General features: G+C 39.9%; 1 protein-coding gene across 31 annotated transcripts in view; it reads left to right on the forward strand.

The window, feature by feature from the left end:
* Nucleotides 1-21,370, forward strand: part of LOC128690345 (uncharacterized) — a 125,990-nt gene that overhangs the window by 89,006 nt on the left and 15,614 nt on the right. For 21 of the 31 annotated variants that reach the window (XM_070086534.1, XM_070086532.1, XM_070086523.1 and 18 more), the window contains 2 exons: nt 12,794-12,892; nt 14,500-14,540. In XM_070086534.1, coding sequence (XP_069942635.1) covers nt 12,794-12,892; nt 14,500-14,540 — 140 coding nt within the window. Of the gene's footprint in view, nt 1-9,853; nt 9,931-12,793; nt 12,893-14,499; nt 14,541-21,370 lie in introns of all 31 variants that reach the window. The other 10 variants (XM_070086514.1, XM_070086536.1, XM_070086511.1 and 7 more) reach the window with 3 other exon arrangements.

A 21,370-nucleotide genomic window follows, 5' to 3' on the forward strand; every position in this document is an offset into this window, starting at 1 on the left:
TGTGGTAAAAAAAATTTTTTTTCATACTTTTGGGCGTCTTGCACGGATTAATTTGATTTCCATTATTTCTTATGGGGAAAATTCATTCGCATAACGATTATTTCGCATAACGATGAGCCCTCTTGCACGGATTAAAATCGTTAACCGGGGGTCCACTGTATATATATATATATATATATATATATATATATATATATATATATATATATGTATATATATATATATATATATATTATGTATATATATGTATATATATATATATATATATATTTATTATTATTTTTATTATCACACTGGCCAATTCCCAAAAAAGGCAGGGTGGCCCGAAAAAGAAAAACTTTCACCATCATTCACTCCATCACTGTCTTGCCAGAAGGGTGCTTTACACTACAGTTTTTAAACTGCAACATTAACACCCCTCCTTCAGAGTGCAGGCACTGTACTTCCCATCTCCAGGACTCAAGTCCGGCCTGCCGGTTTCCCTGAATCCCTTCATAAATGTTACTTTGCTCACACTCCAACAGCACGTCAAGTATTAAAAACCATTTGTCTCCATTCACTCCTATCAAACACGCTCACGCATGCCTGCTGGAAGTCCAAGCCCCTCGCACACAAAACCTCCTTTACCCCCTCCCTCCAACCCTTCCTAGGCCGACCCCTACCCCGCCTTCCTTCCACTACAGACTGATACACTCTTGAAGTTATTCTGTTTCGCTCCATTCTCTCTACATGTCCGAACCACCTCAACAACCCTTCCTCAGCCCTCTGGACAACAGTTTTGGTAATCCCGCACCTCCTCCTAACTTCCAAACTACGAATTCTCTGCATTATATTCACACCACACATTGCCCTCAGACATGACATCTCCACTGCCTCCAGCCTTCTCCTCGCTGCAACATTCATCACCCATGCTTCACACCCATATAAGAGCGTTGGTAAAACTATACTCTCATACATTCCCCTCTTTGCCTCCAAGGACAAAGTTCTCTGTCTCCACAGACTCCTAAGTGCACCACTCACTCTTTTTCCCTCATCAATTCTATGATTCACCTCATCTTTCATAGACCCATCCGCTGACACGTCCACTCCCAAATATCTGAATACGTTCACCTCCTCCATACTCTCTCCCTCCAATCTGATATTCAATCTTTCATCACCTAATCTTTTTGTTATCCTCATAACCTTACTCTTTCCTGTATTCACCTTTAATTTTCTTCTTTTGCACACCCTACCAAATTCATCCACCAATCTCTGCAGCTTCTCTTCAGAATCTCCCAAGAGCACAGTGTCATCAGCAAAGAGCAGCTGTGACAACTCCCACCCTGTGTGCGATTCTTTATCTTTTAACTCCACGCCTCTTGCCAAGACCCTCGCATTTACTTCTCTTACAACCCCATCTATAAATATATTAAACAACCACGGTGACATCACACATCCTTGTCTAAGGCCTACTTTTACTGGGAAAAAATTTCCCTCTTTCCTACATACTCTAACTTGAGCCTCACTATCCTCGTAAAAACTCTTCACTGCTTTCAGTAACCTACCTCCTACACCATACACTTGCAACATCTGCCACATTGCCCCCCTATCCACCCTGTCATACGCCTTTTCCAAATCCATAAATGCCACAAAGACCTCTTTAGCCTTATCTAAATACTGTTCACTTATATGTTTCACTGTAAACACCTGGTCCACACACCCCCTACCTTTCCTAAAGCCTCCTTGTTCATCTGCTATCCTATTCTCCGTCTTACTCTTAATTCTTTCAATTATAACTCTACCATATATATATATATATATATATATATATATATATATATATATATATATATAAAGTAGGTTGGTAGACAGCAACCACCCAGGGAAGTACTACCGTCCTGCCAGATGACTGTGAAACAGAAACTTGTAACTGTTTTGCATGATGGTAGGATTGCTGGTTTCTTTTTCTGTCTCATAAACACGCTAGATAACAGGGATATATTGCTACTCCTACTTAAATTTTGGTCACACTTCACAGACACGCACATGCATATATATATATTTATACATACATCTAGGTTTTTCTCCTTTTTCTAAATAGCTCTTGTTCTTCTTTATTTCTTCAATTGTCCATGGGGAAGTGAAAAAGAATCTTTCCTCCGTAAGCCATGCGTGTCGTATGAGGCGACTAAAATGCCGGGAGCAATGGGCTAGTAACCCCTTCTCCTGTAGACATTTACTAAAAAAGAGAAGACGAAAAACTTTATAAAACTGGGATGCTTGAATGTGCGTGGATGTAGTGCGGATGACAAGAAACAGATGATTGCTGATGTTATGAATGAAAAGAAGTTGGATGTCCTGGCTCTAAGCGAAACAAAGCTGAAGGGGGTAGGGGAGTTTCGGTGGGGGGAAATAAATGGGATTAAATCTGGAGTATCTGAGAGAGTTAGAGCAAAGGAAGGGGTAGCAGTAATGTTGAAGGATCAGTTATGGAAGGAGAAAAGAGAATATGAATGTGTAAATTCAAGAATTATGTGGATTAAAGTAAAGGTTGGATGCGAAAAGTGGGTCATAATAAGTGTGTATGCACCTGAAGAAGAGAGGAATGTAGAGAAGAGAGAGAGATTTTGGGAGATGTTAAGTGAATGTATAGGAGCCTTTGAACCAAGTGAGAGAGTAATTGTGGTAGGGGACCTGAATGCTAAAATAGGAGAAAATTTTAGAGAGGGTGTGGTAGGTAAGTTTGGGGTGCCAGGTGTAAATGATAATGGGAGCCCTTTGATTGAACTTTGTATAGAAAGGGGTTTAGTTATAGGTAATACATATTTCAAGAAAAAGTGGATAAATAAATATACAAGATATGATGTATGGCAAAATGACAGTAGTTTGTTGGACTATGTATTGGTATAAAAAAGACTACTGAATAGACTTCAAGATGTACATGTTTATAGAGGGGCCACAGATATATCAGATCACTTTTTAGTTGTAGCTACAGTGAGAGTAAAAGGTAGATGGGATACAAGTAAAATAGAAGCAACAAGTAAGAGAGAGGTGAAGGTTTATAAACTAAAAGAGGAGGCAGTTAGGGTAAGATATAAACAGTTATTGGAGGATAGATGGGCTAATGAGAGCATAGGCAATGGGGTCGAAGAGGTATGGGGTAGGTTTAAAAATGTAGTGTTAGAGTGTTCAGCAGAAGTTTGTGGTTACAGGAAAGTGGGTGCGGGAGGGAAGAGGAGCGATTGGTGGAATGAAGTAAAGGGTGTGATAAAAGAGAAAAAGGTAGCTTATGGGAGGTTTTTACAAAGCAGAAGTGTTATAAGAAGAGCAGAGTATATGGAGAGTAAAAGAAAGGTAAAGAGAGTGCAAAAGGAGAGCAAATGATAGAGTGGGAGAGGCACTGTCAAGAAATTTTAATGAAAATAAGAAAAAATTTTGGAGTGAGTTAAACAAGTTAAGAAAGCCTAGGGAAAGTATGGATTTGTCAGTTAAAAACAGAGTAGGGGAGTTAGTAGATGGGGAGATGGAGGTATTAGGTAGATGGCGAGAATATTTTGAGGAACTTTTAAATGTTAAGGAAGAAAGAGAGGCAGTAATTTCATGCACTGGTCAGGGAGGTATACCATCTTTTAGGAGTGAAGAAGAGCAGAATGTAAGTGTGGGGGAGGTACGTGAGGCATTACGTAGAATGAAAGGGGGTAAAGCAGCTGGAACTGATGGGATCATGACAGAAATGTTAAAAGCAGGGGGGGATATAGCGTTGGAGTGGTTGGTACTTTTGTTTAATAAATGTATGAAAGAGGGGAAGGTACCTAGGGATTGGCGGAGAGCATGTATAGTCCCTTTATATAAAGGGAAAGGGGACAAAAGAGACTGTAAAAATTATAGAGGAATAAGTTTACTGAGTATACCAGGAAAAGTGTACGGTAGGGTTATAATTGAAAGAATAAGAGGTAAGACAGAATGTAGGATTGCGGATGAGCAAGGAGGTTTCAGAGTGGGTAGGGGATGTGTAGATCAAGTGTTTACATTGAAGCATATATGTGAACAGTATTTAGATAAAGGTAGGGAAATTTTTATTGCATTTATTGATTTAGAAATGGCATATGATAGAGTGGATAGAGGAGCAATGTGGCAGATGTTGCAAGTATATGGAATAGGTGGTAAGTTATTAAATGCTGTAAAGAGTTTTTATGAGGATAGTGAGGCTCAGGTTAGGGTGTGTAGAAGAGAGGGAGATTACTTCCCGGTAAAAGTAGGTCTTAGACAGGGATGTGTAATGTCACCATGGTTGTTTAATATATTTATAGATGGGGTTGTAAAGGAAGTAAATGCTAGGGTGTTCGGGAGAGGGGTGGGATTAAATTTTGGGGAATCAAATTCAAAATGGGAATTTACACAGTTACTTTTTGCTGATGATACTGTGCTTATGGGAGATTCTAAAGAAAAATTGCAAAGGTTAGTGGATGAGTTTGGGAATGTGTGTAAAGGTAGAAAGTTGAAAGTGAACATAGAAAAGAGTAAGGTGATGAGGGTATCAAATGATTTAGATAAAGAAAAATTGGATATCAAGTTGGGGACGAGGAGTATGGAAGAAGTGAATGTTTTCCGATACTTGGGAGTTGACGTGTCGGTGGATGGATTTATGAAGGATGAGGTTAATCATAGAATTGATGAGGGAAAAAAGGTGAGTGGTGCGTTGAGGTAAATGTGGAGTCAAAAAACGTTATCTATGGAGGCAAAGAAGGGAATGTATGAAAGTATAGTAGTACCAACACTCTTATATGGGTGTGAAGCTTGGGTGGTAAATGCAGCAGCGAGGAGACAGTTGGAGGCAGTGGAGATGTCCTGTTTAACCCTTTGAGGGTTTTCGTCGTACTAGTACGTCTTACGCGTAGGGGGTTTTGACGTACTAGTACGCATAAATTCTAGCGGCCTCAAATCTCGCGCGAAAAGGCTGATAGGCCTAGGTGTGAGAGAATGGGTCTGCGTGGTCAGTGTGCGCGGTAGAAAAAAAATCTGGGACCCAGTGGTGCATTGTGGGAATGCCCTCTTAGTAAACAATGTCCACCATGCCTCGCGGTAAGAAGCTCCTCACTCCTCGGCGAATTGGGACACTTTTGTTCCCCAGTGACAGTTCTAATAGTGATGGAAGTGCCAGTGAAGATGAGTTTCGTGGTTTTAGTGAGGTTTTGACCGAAACTAATGACCATAATATCGGTAATAGTGAAGAAAACCCAGACGACCCTCAGCCTTCCACCTCTGGTGCTGGGCCCTCGTGTTCACGTTCAGTTGTTCCAGAACCCAAGAGGAAACTTCTATTTTCCCAAATCCCAGACTCAGATGAGAGCATGGGTGATGATAGTGATAGTGAATATGAACTACAAGCTCTTCAAACTAGTTCCAGTAGTGATAGTGAAGTGCAATATTCCCCAGTGAAGCGTCAGTATATACGACGATATATGCGCTCTGGAAGTGTGCCATATGTTATACCAAGGGGAAGGAGTGTATCTCGGAGTACATCCCGTGGCTGTACAACAGGAACAGACAGTGAAAATGACGAAGATACTGTTGCAGTTGGGATGGAAAATGTGCTTGGTGGTAGTGGTGCCGGCGGTGAGGCACCAGCAGTGGGCCATGCTGCCACCCACGCTGCCAGCCACGCCGCTGCCTCAGCTGATCTAGAACAAAGGCCACCATCCCCCACCACACCAGCCTCCACAACCACAACCTCCACAACCACAACCTCCACAACCACAACCTCCACAACCACAACCACCTGTCATTGTCCAGTACCCACCAGCAGACCGCACCTGGGATTGGCAGGAAGCTGTCAATTTTGTTCCAAATCCCCACCAGTTTGATGGCAGCCAAAGTGGAATACGGCCATCTTGTGCACTTGGGAACAATGCCACTGAACTGGAATGTTTCGAGTTATTCTTTGACGAACCACTGATGAAAAGTATTGTCATGGAAAGCAACACATACTACGAGTACACCATGGCAAACACAATACTTTCACCAAAATCACGTCTACACCAATGGAAGGAGGCAACTGTGGCTGAGATGTATCTTTTCTTTGCCACAATAATGCTTATGCCACATGTGTATAAGCACAAAGTGAAATCATACTGGTCAACAGACCCCCTGATTGCAACACCAGGTTTCAGTGATATAATGCCAGTGAATCGATTTGTGCTAATGTTACGTATGCTTCACTTCTCAGATAAAACCAGGCCTGACAGAACTGACAGGTTATATAAGATTAGGAATGTGTTTGTGTATCTGAAACAGAAATTCAGTACTCATTTTTATCCCTTCAGGAAGCTTGTAATTGACGAGTCTTTGATTCTGTTCAAAGGAAGACTCTCTTTCAAGCAGTACATACCAAGCAAGAGGAAACGCTTTGGTATAAAGTTGTTTGTGCTTTGTGATTGTTACAGTGGTCTGGTATTGGATATTCTTGTGTACACTGGAAGTTATACATTGCAAAATACCAGGAAGTTATTGGGCATCTCAGGTGATGTGGTTCGAACAATGATAGAACCATACCTTGGTAAGGGGCATATATTATATACAGATAACTGGTACACAAGCCCCTCACTCAGTGATTTTTTGCGAGTGAACATGACAGATGTGTGTGGCACAGTGCGTGCAAATCGAAAACATATGCCCAGGTTTGATGCTGGCACTCGCAGAGGTGAGGTGCAGGCGTTTGCTGCCAATGACATCATGGCATTTCGGTGGCATGACAAACGAGATGTCACACTGTTGTCATCAATTCACCCTAATGAAATGGCAGACAGTGGCAGGCAGCATAGAGAGAGAAATGAACCCATTCTAAAGCCTGCAGCTGTGATTGATTACACCTTCAACATGCGTTCAGTGGACAAATGTGACATGCAGATTGGGTTTGCTGATTGTGTTCGCAAGAGTTATAAGTGGTACATCAAACTGTTTTTCCATCTTCTGGACATTTCCATGCTCAATGCTTATAATATGTATAAGATGAGCACCAGAAACAAACCACAGTACGGCGAATTCTGTTTGTCATCAGACAAATAGTATTCAAGTACCAAGGAAATGCACCTGCAATTGACCGCCCACCAAATTATCAACAACTACCTGCTCGTCTGAAGCATGGTGATCACTTCCTGGTAAAACTGCCTGCTACTGCTTTGAAGAAAAAGGCTCAGAAGAGGTGTTACGTCTGTTCACATACAAAAAAACGCCCACGACAACGCAGAGACACTCGTTTTATGTGTGAGGAGTGCAAAACTCCACTGTGCATGACACCATGTTTCAAAGAGTTCCACAGGCTGCAGAACTTCTAGAAACATGTCCTGTGACTGTATATGTGTATATAAAATATAGAAAAATAGTAATAAACAACATTTCATATTGTTTGTTTCTGTAAATATTTTCTGTAAACAAAATAATGACAACAGTGTTTATGCCCTTATTGTGTAGTATTGAAAAAGAAATAACTTACAAAATACTGATCATGTTGGCCTCAGAGGCCATAAAAGTTACTCAGAAAAAGAAAAATTGAAAAAAAATTGAAAATAGTACATAAAAAAGTAAATAGAAAAATACCGGGTGACGGCAGTCGGCGATGTTACCATATGTTGTTCAATTTTGGCAAATTTCACACCTCCATATCTCGGTAAGTATTGACGTTAAAATTTTTTTGTTTAGCCTATAATGTTTAGAAAAAAATACTCTATTTTTTTCATAAGAAAAAATAATTTTTTTTTTTTTTTGAAATTTGGCCGACCCTGAGAACGAGTTTCGGAGAGGGCCTGTCGACCCTCAAAGGGTTAAGGGCAATGTGTGGTGTAAATATTATGCAGAAAATTCGGAGTGTGGAAATTAAGAAAAGGTGTGGAGTTAATAAAAGTATTTGTCAGAGGGCAGAAGAGGGGTTGTTGAGGTGGTTTGGTCATTTAGAGAGAATGGATCAAAGTAGAATGACATGGAAAGCATATAAATCTATAGGGGAAGGAAGGTGGGGTAGGGGTCGTCCTCGAAAGGGTTGGAGAGAGGGGGTAAAGGAGGTTTTGTGGGCAAGGGGCTTGGACTTCCAGCAAGCGTGCGTGAGCATGTTAGATAGGAGTGAATGGAGACGAATGGTACTTGGGACCTGACGATCTGTTGGAGTGTGAGTAGGGTAATATTTAGTGAAGGGATTCAGGGAAACTGGTTATTTTCATATAGTCGGACTTGAGTCCTGGAAATGGGAAGTACAATGCCTGCACTTTAAAGGAGGGGTTTGGGATATTGGCAGTTTGGAGGGATATGTTGTGTATCTTTATATGTGTATGCTTCTAAACTGTTGTATTCTGAGCACCTCTGTAAAAACAGTGATAATGTGTGAGTGTGGTGAAAGTGTTGAATGATGAAAGTATTTTCTTTTTGGGGATTTTCTTTCTTTTTTGGGTCACCCTGCCTCTGTGCGAGATGGCCGACTTGTTGAAAAAAAAAGAAAATATATATATGTATATATATATATATATTTTTTTTTATTATCACACTGGCCGATTCCCACCAAGGCAGGGTGGCCCGAAAAAGAAAAACTTTCACCATCATTCACTCCATCACTGTCTTACCAGAAGGGTGCTTTACACTACAGTTTTTAAACTGCAACATTAACACCCCTCCTTCAGAGTGCAGGCACTGTACTTCCCATCTCCAGGACTCAAGTCCGGCCTGCCGGTTTCCCTGAACCCCTTCATAAATGTTACTTTGCTCACACTCCAACAGCATGTCAAGTATTAAAAACCATTTGTCTCCATTCATTCCTATCAAACACGCTCACGCATGCCTGCTGGAAGTCCAAGCCCCTCGCACACAAAACCTGCTTTACCCCCTCCCTCCAACCTTTCCTAGGCCGATCCCTACCCCTCCTTCCTTCCACTACAGACTGATACACTCTTGAAGTTATTCTGTTTCGCTCCATTCTCTCCACATGTCCGAACCACCTCAACAACCCTTCCTCAGCCCTCTGGACAACAGTTTTGGTAATCCCGCACCTCCTCCTAACTTCCAAACTACGAATTCTCTGCATTATATTCACACCACACATTGCTCTCAGACATGACATCTCCACTGCCTCCAGCCTTCTCCTCGCTGCAACATTCATCACCCATGCTTCACACCCATATAAGAGCGTTGGTAAATCTATACTCTCATACATTCCCCTCTTTGCCTCCAAGGACAAAGTTCTTTGTCTCCACAGACTCCTAAGTGCACCACTCACCCTTTTCCCCTCATCAATTCTATGATTCACCTCATCTTTCATAGACCCATCCGCTGACTCGTCCACTCCCAAATATCTGAATACATTCACCTCCTCCATACTCTCTCCCTCCAATCTGATATCCAATCTTTCATCACCTAATATTTTTGTTATCCTCATAACCTTACTCTTTCCTGTATTCACTTTTAATTTTCTTCTTTTGCACACCCTACCAAATTCATCCACCACTCTCTGCAACTTCTCTTCAGAATTTCCCAAGAGCACAGTGTCATCAGCAAATAGCAACTGTGATAACTCCCACTTTATGTGTGATTCTTTATCTTTTAACTCCACGCCTCTTGCCAAGACCCTCGCATTTACTTCTCTTACAACATATATGTATATATATATATATATATATATATATATATATATATATATATATATATATATATATATATATATATATATATATATATATATATTTGTGCATGTGCATGTGCATGTCTGTGAAGTGTGACCAAAGTGTCAGTAGGAATAGCAAGATATCCTTGTTATCTAGCATGTTTATAAGACAGAAAGAGACACCAGCAATCCTACCATCATATAAAACAGTTACAGGTTTCTGTTTCACAGTCATCTGGCAGGACGGTAGTACTTCCCTGGGTGGTTGCTGTCTACCAACCTGCTACCTACAGTATCATCAGCAAAAAGTAACTGTGTCAATTCCCATTTTGTGTTTGATTCCCCATAATTTAATCCCACCCCTCTCCCGAACACTAGCATTTACTTCCTTTACAACCCCATCTATAAATATATTAAACAACCATGGTGACATTACACATCCCTGTCTAAGACCTACTTTTACCGGGAAGTAGTCTCCCTCTCTTCTACACACCCTAACGTGAACCTCACTATCCTCATAAAAACTCTTTACAGCATTTAATAACCTACCACCTATTCCATATACTTGCAACATCTGCCACATTGCTCCTCTATCCACTCTATCATATGCCTTTTCTAAATCCATAAATGCAATAAAAACTTCCCTACCTTTATCTAAATACTGTTGACATATATGCTTCAATGTAAACACTTGTTCTATTCATCCCCTACCCACTCTGAAACCTCCTTGCTCATCCGCAATCCTACATTCTGTTTTACCTCTAATTCTTTCAATTATAACCCTACCGTACACTTTTCCTGGTATACTCAGTAAACTTATTCCTCTATAATTTTTACAATCTCTTTTGTCCCCCTTCCCTTTAATATAAAGGGACTATACATGCTCTCCACCAATCCCTAGGTACCTTCCCTTCTTTCATACATTTATTAAACAAAAGTAGTACCAACCACTCCAACCCTATGTGTCCCCCTGCTTTTAACATTTCTGTCATGATCCCATCAGTTCCAGCTGCTTTACCCCCTTTCATTCCACGTAATGCCTCACGTACCTCCCCCACACTTACATTCTGCTCTTCTTCACCCCTAAAAGATGGTATACCTCCCTGGCCAGTGCATGAAATTACTGCCTCCCTTTCTTCCTCAACATTTAAAAGTTTCTCAAAATATTCTCGCCATCTACCTAATACCTCCATCTCCCCATCTACTAACTCCCCTACTCTGTTTTTAACTGACAAATCCATACGTTCCCTAGGCTTTCTTAACTTGTTTAACTCACTCCAAAATTTCTTATTTTCATTAAAATTTCTTGACAGTGCCTCTCCCACTCTATCATCTGCTCTCCCTTTGCACTCTCTCACCACTCTCTTCACCTTTCTTTTACTCTCCATATACTCTGCTCTTCTTATAACACTTCTGCTTTGTAAAAATCTCTCATAAGCTAACTTTTTCTTTTTTATCACACCCTTTACTTCATCATTCCACCCATCACTCCTCTTTCCTCCTGCCCTCACCCTCCTGTAACCACAAACTTCTGCCCCACATTCTAGTACTGCATTTTTAAAACTATTCCAACTCTCTTCACTGCCCTCCCCCCCCACTACTCATCTTTGCACTAGCCCACCTTTCTTCCAATAGTCGCTTATATCTCACCCAAACTTCCTCCTCCCTTAGTTTATACATTTTCACCTCCCTCTTACTTGTTGTTGCCACCTTCCTCTTGTCCCATCTACCTCTTACTCAAACTGTAGCTACAACTAAATAATGATCCAATATATCAGTTGCCCCTCTATAAACATGTACATCCTGGAGCCTACCCATCATCCTTTTATCCACCAATACAATATCTAACAAACTACTTTCATTACGTGCTACTTCATACCTTGCATATTTATTTATCCTCTTTTTCATAAAATATCTATTACTCATTACCAAATCTCTTTCTACACATAGCTCAGTTAAAGGCTCCCCATTTACATTTACCCCTGGCACCCCAAATTTACCTACTACTCCCTCCATAACATTTTTACCCACTTCAGCATTGAAATCCCCAACCACAAGTACTCTCACATATGGTTCAAATCTCCCCACGCATTCACTCAACATTTCCCAAAATCTCTCTGTCTCTCCTCTACACTTCTCTCTTCTCCAGGTGCATATACGCTTGCTATAACCCACTTTTCACATCCAACCTTTATTTTACTCCACATAATCCTTGAATTAATACATTTATAGTCCCTCTTTTCCTGCCATAGCTTATTCTTCAACATTATTGCTACTCATTCTTTAGCTCTAACTCTATTTGAAACCCCTGACCTAATCCCATTTATTCCTCTCCACTGAAACACTCCCACCCCCAGGACATCCAGCTTCTTCTCAATCATAACATCCATAATCGTCTCTTTCTTATCATTTGCACAACATCCACGCACATTCAGACTTCCCACTTTGACAGTTTTCTTCTTCTTATTCTTTTTAGTAATCTTTACAGGAAATGGGGTTACTAGCCCATTGTTCCTGGCATTTTAGTTGACTCTTACAACACGCATGGCTTACTGAGGAAAGATTCCTATTCCACTTCCCCATGGATATAAAAGAAAAAGTAATAAGACCAAGAACTATTAAGATAAAATCAAACTCAGATGAGTGTGTATAAATAAATGTGTACATGTATGTGTAGTGTGACCTAAGTGTAAGTTGAAGTAGCAAGACGTTCCTGTAATCTTGCATATTTATGAGACAGACAAAAGACACCAGCAATCCTACCATCATGTAAAACAATTACTGGCTTTCATTTTACACTCACTTAGCAGGACGGTAGTACCTCCCTGGGTGGTTGCTGTCTACCAACCTACTACCTATTTACTTTTATAGCATTTATATATAGGAAGAGGAGGCTGTGAGCAGACAAGTGGATGAGAAAGGCACACACAAAACATAAGCCTCTATTGTGATATTGTTTTTGTCTTGTTTGGGCCAGTAGGTCTGCTACAGTCTTCCTCAGTTCTTATGTTCAAGAAGCTTTATCAGATTAGTTTAATAAAGATCCCAACCAACATTATTATTAAGGCTTATGCTGTTTTGTGTGCCTTTTTCATCCAGCATTTATATTGAAGATTAATTTGTGTTTGAAGATTAATAAGTTATGCAGTGTTTTTAATTATTTTTCTACAGGCAGGAAGGGGAAAAGAATTTTTACTGAGTACGATGAATCGAGTAGCCCCCTTCAAAAAAAATTAAAGTTCAGGCCAAACACAGGCCTGATTCTTCATAGTAAGTCATATTTACTTTTCTTGCATTCGCTTTTTCCAACAAAGTAGGGTAACCCTTAGAAAAAGCATTCACCATCACGTTTTCTGTAGCTGTCTCTCAAGTAGTGCACAGACATCACTGTTTAAATGATGTTCCTGACTGTAACATCTCAACCAACCCTAAAACTGAAGCTGTGCAGGTCTGGTCATAGACCAGGTCATGAGGGCATTGACCCTACCTTGCTCAGATTTCAATACCACACAAAATCTCAATAACTACTTGTCTCAAATCTTCTGTAACACTCACACACGTCTGTTGGATACCGAAGTCCTTACTATTCTAACTTCCTTCATACCCTAACTTTTCCCTGGGACATCCTCTTCATCCTTCCATCAATCTCTTATTCGTATCATGCACACATCCAAAACAAAATAGACTTACTCTCAATATCTGTGATTCCCCCTAATTTACACTTACACTCACCCAAATGACTGTAAACATAAAATTCCTAATACAATGGACCCCCGCCTTACGATATTATTTCATACCAGAAGTCTGTTCAGGTGCCGTTACCGACTAAATTTGTTCCCATAAGGAATATTGTGAATTAAATTAGTCCGTTTCAGACCACCAAAAATACACGTACAAAAGTATTTACAAAAATACACTTACGTAATTGGTCGAGTCGGGAGCTGATCGTAAGGTGGGGGTCCACTGTATAACTATTGCCTAAGTTGCCTAAGAAACTCTCCCATTATAGGAGCTTCAATAGGAACAATGTATCATGCCAAGAATTATCATTCCCGTCCCTAAATTTACTAATTTTAATTTTGTTATATGTTTTGTACTTCCTCATTATTATAAATCTAATTCATTTCTTCAGTTACCTAGTATGCAGTAAGATACTATATTAAAATGCACTGCTTCATAACCTGTGTCAGTTTAGAGTAAGAATTAGGATTAGTCTGCCTGAAATACCTAGGCATGCTAGAGGCATTCCTTATAATTAAAATTTTATAATATGTAAACCACACATTGTAAGCTTTGCAAAGAAATAAAAATTTATATATTTATTTATTATTTATAACCAGAGAGTTATTCACTCTCTTGGTCAACTCATCTTGCTCCTAACACTCTTGACAGTTTCCTCTTTTGCTTTATTCACACCACCCTTTTTTTTTATATATATGTAACACATTGGCCATTTCCCACTGAGGTAGGGTGACCCCGAAAAGTAAGAAAAAATTTTCATCATCATTCAACACTGTCACCATCACTCATGCATAATCACTGTCCTTGCAGAGGCACTCATATATGACAGTTTAGATATCCTAAGTACTATAAAATAAACATTCAGGAAGTAAAATTTTTGCCAACCTGTAAATAGGCTTAAAGACCACAATATCTTCACTTTTAAGTTGGTAAATGTCCATTGAAAAGAGATGGTAGGGTCCCCTCAGGTTACAGCTAAGGGTTTAAAAAAGGATTTTTTATATTCTCATTTGCTGGTGGATCACTCCTTGCATCTTAGCTCCTTTCCCTTCCATTGTATCCTATTGCTTTATTTTAATATACTAATTTCTTAATAATAATTATAGTAAATAATGCATATGTTTCTTGCTTCTCAGTGTATGGATCAAGGCAACAAAATGCTGGCGTCTCGTGGAAGGTAAGATAATAATTATACTGAGTGTATAAATGTATAAATTCAAGGATTATGTGGATTAAAATAAGGGTCAGATGTGAAAATTGGGTCATAATAAGTGTGTATGCACCTGGAGAAGAGAGGAGTGTAGATGAGAGAGAGAAATTTTGGGAGATGTTAAGTGACTGTGTAGGAACTTTTGAAACAAATTAGAGAGTATTTGTGGTAGGGGACCTAAATGCTAAAGTAGGAGAAGCATGTAGAGAGGGTGTGGTAGGTAAGTTTGGGGTGCCAGGTGTAAATGATAATGGGGAACATTGATTGAACTTTGTGTAGAAAGGGGTTTGGTTATAGGTAACACATCTTCTAACCCTTTCAGGGTTTTGGATGTACTAATACGGTTTATGCACCAAGGTTTTTGACGTACTAGTACGCCTAAATTCTAGCACCCTCAAATCTAGTGAGAGAAAGCTGGTAGGCCTACATATGAAAGAATGGGTCTATGTGGTCAGTGTGTACAGTTTAAAAAAAATCCTGCAGCACACAGTGCGTAATGAGAAAAAAAAAACTTTGACCGTGTTTTTGGATTAAAACAGCGACTTTGCACTGTATTTTCGTAAGGTGTTTATTGTTGTATTCTAGTTTTTCTGGTCCCAATTTATAGAATGGAAGACATATTACAGAAATTGAGATGATTTTGACTGGTTTTGCAATGAAAAGTACGTTGAAATTGAGCTCAAAGTAGCAGAAATGTTCGATTTTTATCAAAGTTCAAAAGTAAACAAATCATGCTAAGCGTCCAATACACGTCAACTGGTGAGTCTAATATTCTTTCACAAGTGCACTGATATTATTTATATCATTTCTACACTAATGCAGTAGTCTGCATAACAGTAAATCTTCTATTTTTTTGTTAGAATAAAAGTTCAAAGTGGAAAGCAAAAAAATGTAAGAGGGGTGTGGGGATGTGACTAATGAACAGAGGAAATGATATTTTAGTGCCAGGAATGTCTATCTTGTTTATTCTGGACCCTATTTGGAAATTGGCATCTTTTGAAATTTGTGTGAAATTGGCAAAATTGCTAAATTCTGACCACTGTATTGGATAGTTGAAATCAGTAAATGGGTGGTTTCTTGTACTCATTCGATAGAAAAAATGGAGTTCTAGTGAAATAGTTATGATTTTTGTCGACAAGCACACTGGAATTGGCCGAAAATAGAGCTCAAAGTGGGCAAAATCGCCGATGCGTAAACATCGCCGAGACCGCTAACTTCGCGAGAGCATAAGTCCGTAAGTTTTCCATCAAATTTCATACTTTTGGTGTCATTATGATTGGGAAAAGATTTTCTATCTTTTCATTAGTTTTTTTTTTTTTTTTTTTTTTTTTTTTTTTTTGTAGTTTGGGCGGCCCTGAGGACAAGGCTGGGAGAAGGCCTGGGGACCCTGAAAAGGTTAAGAAAAAGCAGATAAATGAGTATATAAGATATGATATAGGGCATAATGACAGTACAGTGGAACCTTGACTTAAGAGTTTAATCTGTTTTGTGACCTAGCTCGTTACTCAATTTGCTTGTATATCAGATCAATTTTCCTCTTTTAAATTAATTGAAATGCCATTAATCCACCCCAGCAGCAGGACAAAATATTTCAGTATAAGCTAATATCAGCTCTACGGCTTATTTTTCTATCAAAATTCATCTAATATGACATGATAAACAATATACGTAATTAACAGAGAAGCATGATATATACTTTAGAATGAATAAAATAGGCACGGACATTGACCTCTATTCCAGAACAACAGATATTAAAGCCAGCAAATAAAACCCCCTTATATTCCACTAATACAATGACATTTTTCTTTGCAAACATACAGGGTCTAAAGCTGTCAAAGAACAATAAAATTCCTTACATCAAGGGACTGCTCACGGAGTCAAATGCAATGTTTGCATCATTCACAGAGACCCGCATAAAGGATCATTATAACAACGAAATATGGATCCCAGGTTATAACCTATTCCGATACGACAGACTAAACAGGCAACAAAGGGTGGTTGGCCTGTATGTCACAGAGTCGCTCATTTGCACAGAACTACTAAACACCTCAAGTGATATAGTTGAAGTTTTGGCGGTAAAGAATGAAAACCAAAACCTTGTCATTGTGGTAGTATACAAGCCTCCAGATGCAACTTCCCAAGAATTCCAGGAGCATCTTGAAAAAATTGACCAATGTCTGGAAAATCTCCAAACTCCTGCCCCAAACATCTTACTATGTGTCCTCCATCACAAATCTGGCATCATTGGGACCTGTAGTGTGCTGGATTACTGAGTTTGCCAGATTACAGAGTAGTTAGGTTAGAATACACTTAATAAAATTAACCAACTTGACTTACACAAAGTTCATTGAACATCGGCAAAAATCGAACATTTCTGCTACTTTGAGCTCAATTTCAAGGTACTTCTCGTCATGAAAGCAATCAAAATCATGTCTATTTATGTAATATATCTTCCATTCTATCAAATGAGTCCAAAAAATGAGAATACAACCATAAAAACCATACGAAAATATACTGCAAAGAGGCGGCTAATGGCTGAGAAGTGAACTCCCTTATTTATTGTCTGTCTTTTTTATTTTTTTTGTACATTAAGAAGCATCTTTCCATCATACATTGCCCAAGTTTCAATGAGATAGCCCAACAAACCAAGAAAAAAAAAATATTTACCAAAAATCATATATGGCAAGCCCAAGCCAGGTACTGGAAATAAGTCACTTTGTCTGACTTTTCTGGGTTATCCCAGGTTCTCTATACATACACTGTGATGTATGATAATCTATGTAACTGTATTTGTGTATACCTGATTAAACTTATTTGCTTCTAGTCTGTCAACTGAGTACAAGAAACTGCCCATTCACTTATTTCAACTACCCAATAAAGTGGCCAGAAATTGGCAGTTTGGCCGATTTCACACAAATTTCAACAGATGCCAATTTCAAAATAGGGTCCAGAATAAACAATGCAGGCATTCTTGGCACTAAAATAACATTTTCTCTGTTCATTAGTCACGGCTACAGGCCCCTCTTATATTACTCTTGCTTGCCATTTGGAATTTTTATTCACAAAAAAATAGATTTACTGTTATGCAGACTGCTGCATTATTGTAATAATTGTATAAATAATGTCAACCCATTCTTGACTGTGTATTGGACTGGCAGGCGGACAGGTATTGGACGGTGATGTCATTTGTTTACTCTTGAGCTTCGCTAAAGAATAGAACATTTTTGCTACTGTGAGCGCAATTTCAAGGTACTTTCCGTCATGAAAGCAATCAAAATCATATCTATTTCTGTAATATATCTTTCATTCTATCAAATGAGACTGAAAAAATGAGAATATAACCATAAAAACATACAAAAATATACAGCTAAGCGGCCGCTAATGGCTGAGAAGTGAACTCCACTATTTATGGTCTGATTTCTTTCATTTTTGGTCTATGTTAAGAAGTATCTTTCCATCATACATTGCCCAAGTTTGAGTAAGATAACCCAACAAACAACTGAGAAAATAATAATAATATCTTTATTTACTACACGTACATGTACAAGGTATACAGGCCTAGCTGACATCAGTGACATACTACTCCACAAGATATTGAAGAGGCAATTAATGACATACCCATACACTCTGCCCCAGGCCTAGACTTGTGGAACTCTGTTTATCAAGAATTGCAAGAAGCCCCTATCCCTATCTTGTGCCTTCAGCATTTTATGGAGAGGGAGCATGGACACAGGTCATCCCACACACACTAAAAACAACAGACATAGCCCCACTCCACAAAGGTAACAGTAAAGCAATTGCAAAGAACTACAGACCAATAGCACTAACATCCCATATAAAAATCTTTGAGAGGGTTCTAAGAAGCAAGATTGCCAACCACCTAGATACCCATCAGTTACACAACCCAGGGCAACACAGGTTTAGAGCAGGTTGCTCCTGCCTGTCCCAGCTACTGGACCACTATGACAAGGTCCTGGATGCTGTAGAGGATAAACAAAATACAGATGTATACACAGACTTTACAAAAGCTATCGGCAAGTGTGACCATGGTGTAATAGCACACGAAATGCGCGATAAAGGAATAACGGGAAAAGTTGGTAGATGGATCTACAGCTTCCTAACAAATAGAACACAAAGAGTAATATTAAACAGAATAAAATCCCAGGCAGCCATGGTAAAAAAAACTCTATTCCACAAGGCACAGTACTTGCTCCCATTCTATTCCTCATCCTCATTTCTGACATAGAGATGTAAGTCATCCTTTGCGGATGACACCCGGATTACCATGGCAGTAACCTCCATCAAAGACACCACGAGACTCCAAGCGGACATCAACCAAATCTTTGAATGGGCCACTCAGAACAATATGGAGTTCAACGAGGAGAAATTTCAACTACTCAGATATGGGAAACTTGAAGAAATTAAAAATGTTTCAGGGTATACGACAAATTCTAACCATACAGTAGAGCGGAAGAGTAATGTGAAGGTCCTGGGAGTGATAATGTCAGAGGATCTCGCTCAAAAACCACAACAATGTATCTACCTCATCCACTAGGACAGTGACAGGATGGATAATGAGAACCTTCAAAACTAGGGACGCCAAGCCCATGATGATTCTCTTCAAATCGCTTGTGCTCTCTAGGCTGGAATACTGCTGTACACTAAAGGCCCTTTTCAAGGCTGGCAACATTGCAGACGTGGAGAGTGTACAAAGAACTTTCATGGCACACAAAAGTACAATAAGGCACCTAAACTACTGGGAACGGTTGAAGGTCCTTGATCTGTATTCCCTCGAATACAGGCGAAAGAGATACAAAATAATATACAGTGGACCCCCGCATAACGATGGCATCACATAGCGATTTTTCCGCATAACGATTACTTTTATCGCAAAATTTTTGCCGCGCATACCGATTAAAAACCCGCTTACCGATTTTCGTCCGAGACGCGTCCAATGTGCCCTCACATGTGCCGGCCGTCCCATTGTTTACCAGCCAGCCTCCGCGGTAACATCCAAGCATACACTCGGAATATTTCGTATTATTACAGTGTTTTCGGTGCTGTTTCTGGAAAATAAGTGACCATGGGCCCCAAGAAAGCTTCTAGTGCCAACCCTGTGGTAAAAAGGGTGAGAATTAGTATGGAAATTAAGAAAGATTTTGAAGGGTTTGGGGCTAACCCTGAGAAGCCTATGCCAGTTGTGGAATCCATTGTGCCTACTTCAAAGATTAAGGAAATGTGTGCACAGTGGGTTGAACTGCAAACCTTTATAGATGAAAATCACCCTGACACAGCTGTTGCAAGCCGTGCTGGTGACTATTTCAATGACAATGTTATGGCCCATTTTAGGAAAGTCTTGAAGGAACGGGAGGTACAGAGCTCTATGGACAGATTTGTTGTGCGACAGAGGTCCAGTGACTCTCAAGCTGGTCCTAGTGGCATTAAAAGAAGAAGGGAAGTAACCCCAGAAAAGGACTTGCTACCTCAAGTCCTAATGGAAGGGGATTCCCCTTCTAAACAGTAAGAAGATAATGCTCTCCCCTCCTCCCATCCCATCAATCATCACCAGATCTTCAATAAAAGTAAGTGTCATGTAATTGTGCATGCCTTTTTCAGTTTGTGTGTATTAAAATTAACATTTCATGTGGTAAAAAAAAATTTTTTTCATACTTTTGGGCGTCTTGCACGGATTAATTTTATTTCCATTATTTCTTATGGGGAAAATTCATTCGCATAACGATTATTTCGCATAACGATGAGCCCTCTTGCACGGATTAAAATCGTTAACCGGGGGTCCACTGTACATTTGGAAGGTCCTGGAGGGATTGGTACCAAACCTGTACATGAAAATCACTCCCTATGAAAGCAAAAGACTCGGCAGGAGATGCAACATTCCTCCGATGAAAAGCAGAGGTGCCACGAGTACACTGAGAGACAACACAATAAGTGTCCGGGGCCCAAGACTGTTCAATTGCCTCCCAGCATACATAAGGGGGATTATCAGTAGACCCCTGGCTGTCTTCAAGAAGGCACTGGAGAGGCACCTAAAGTCAGTACCTGACCAACCGGGCTGTGGTTTGTACATCAGTTTGTGTTTGTCCAGCAGTAACAGCCTGGTTGTTCAGACCCTGTTCTACCATGAGGCCTGGTCTCAGACTGGCCTGCGGGGGCGTTGACCCCCGAAACCCTCTCCCAGTAAACTCCATTCACTCCTAACAAATATGCTCATGCATGCTTGCTGGAAGTCCAAGCCCCTCGCACACAAAACCACCTTTACCCCCCTCCCTCCAGCCTTTCCTAGGCCGACCCCTACCCCGCCTTCCCTCCACTACAGATTTATACTCTCTCGAAGTCATTCGGTTTTGTTCCAATTTCTCTGCATGCCCGAACCACCTCAACAACCCTTCCTCAGCCCTCTGGATAATAGTTTTGGTAATCTTGCACCTTCTCCTAATTTCCAAGCTACAAATTCTCTGCATTATATTCACACCACACATTGCCCTCAGACATGACATCCCCACTGCCTCCAGCCTTCTCCTCATTGCAACATTTATCACCAATACTTCACACCCATATAGGAGTGTTGGTATAACTAGTATATTCTCACACATTCCCCTCTTTGCTTCCACGGACAAAGTTGTTTGTCTCCACAGACTCCTAAGTTCACCACTCACCCTTTTTCCCTCATCAATTCTATGATTCACTTTATCCTTCATAGACACATCTGCTGACAAGTACACTCCTAAATATCTGAATACTTCCTCCATACTCTCTCCCTCCAATCTGATATCCAATCT

This window comes from Cherax quadricarinatus, chromosome 19, assembly GCF_038502225.1.
Source record: "Cherax quadricarinatus isolate ZL_2023a chromosome 19, ASM3850222v1, whole genome shotgun sequence".
Classification (NCBI taxonomy): domain Eukaryota; kingdom Metazoa; phylum Arthropoda; class Malacostraca; order Decapoda; family Parastacidae; genus Cherax; species Cherax quadricarinatus.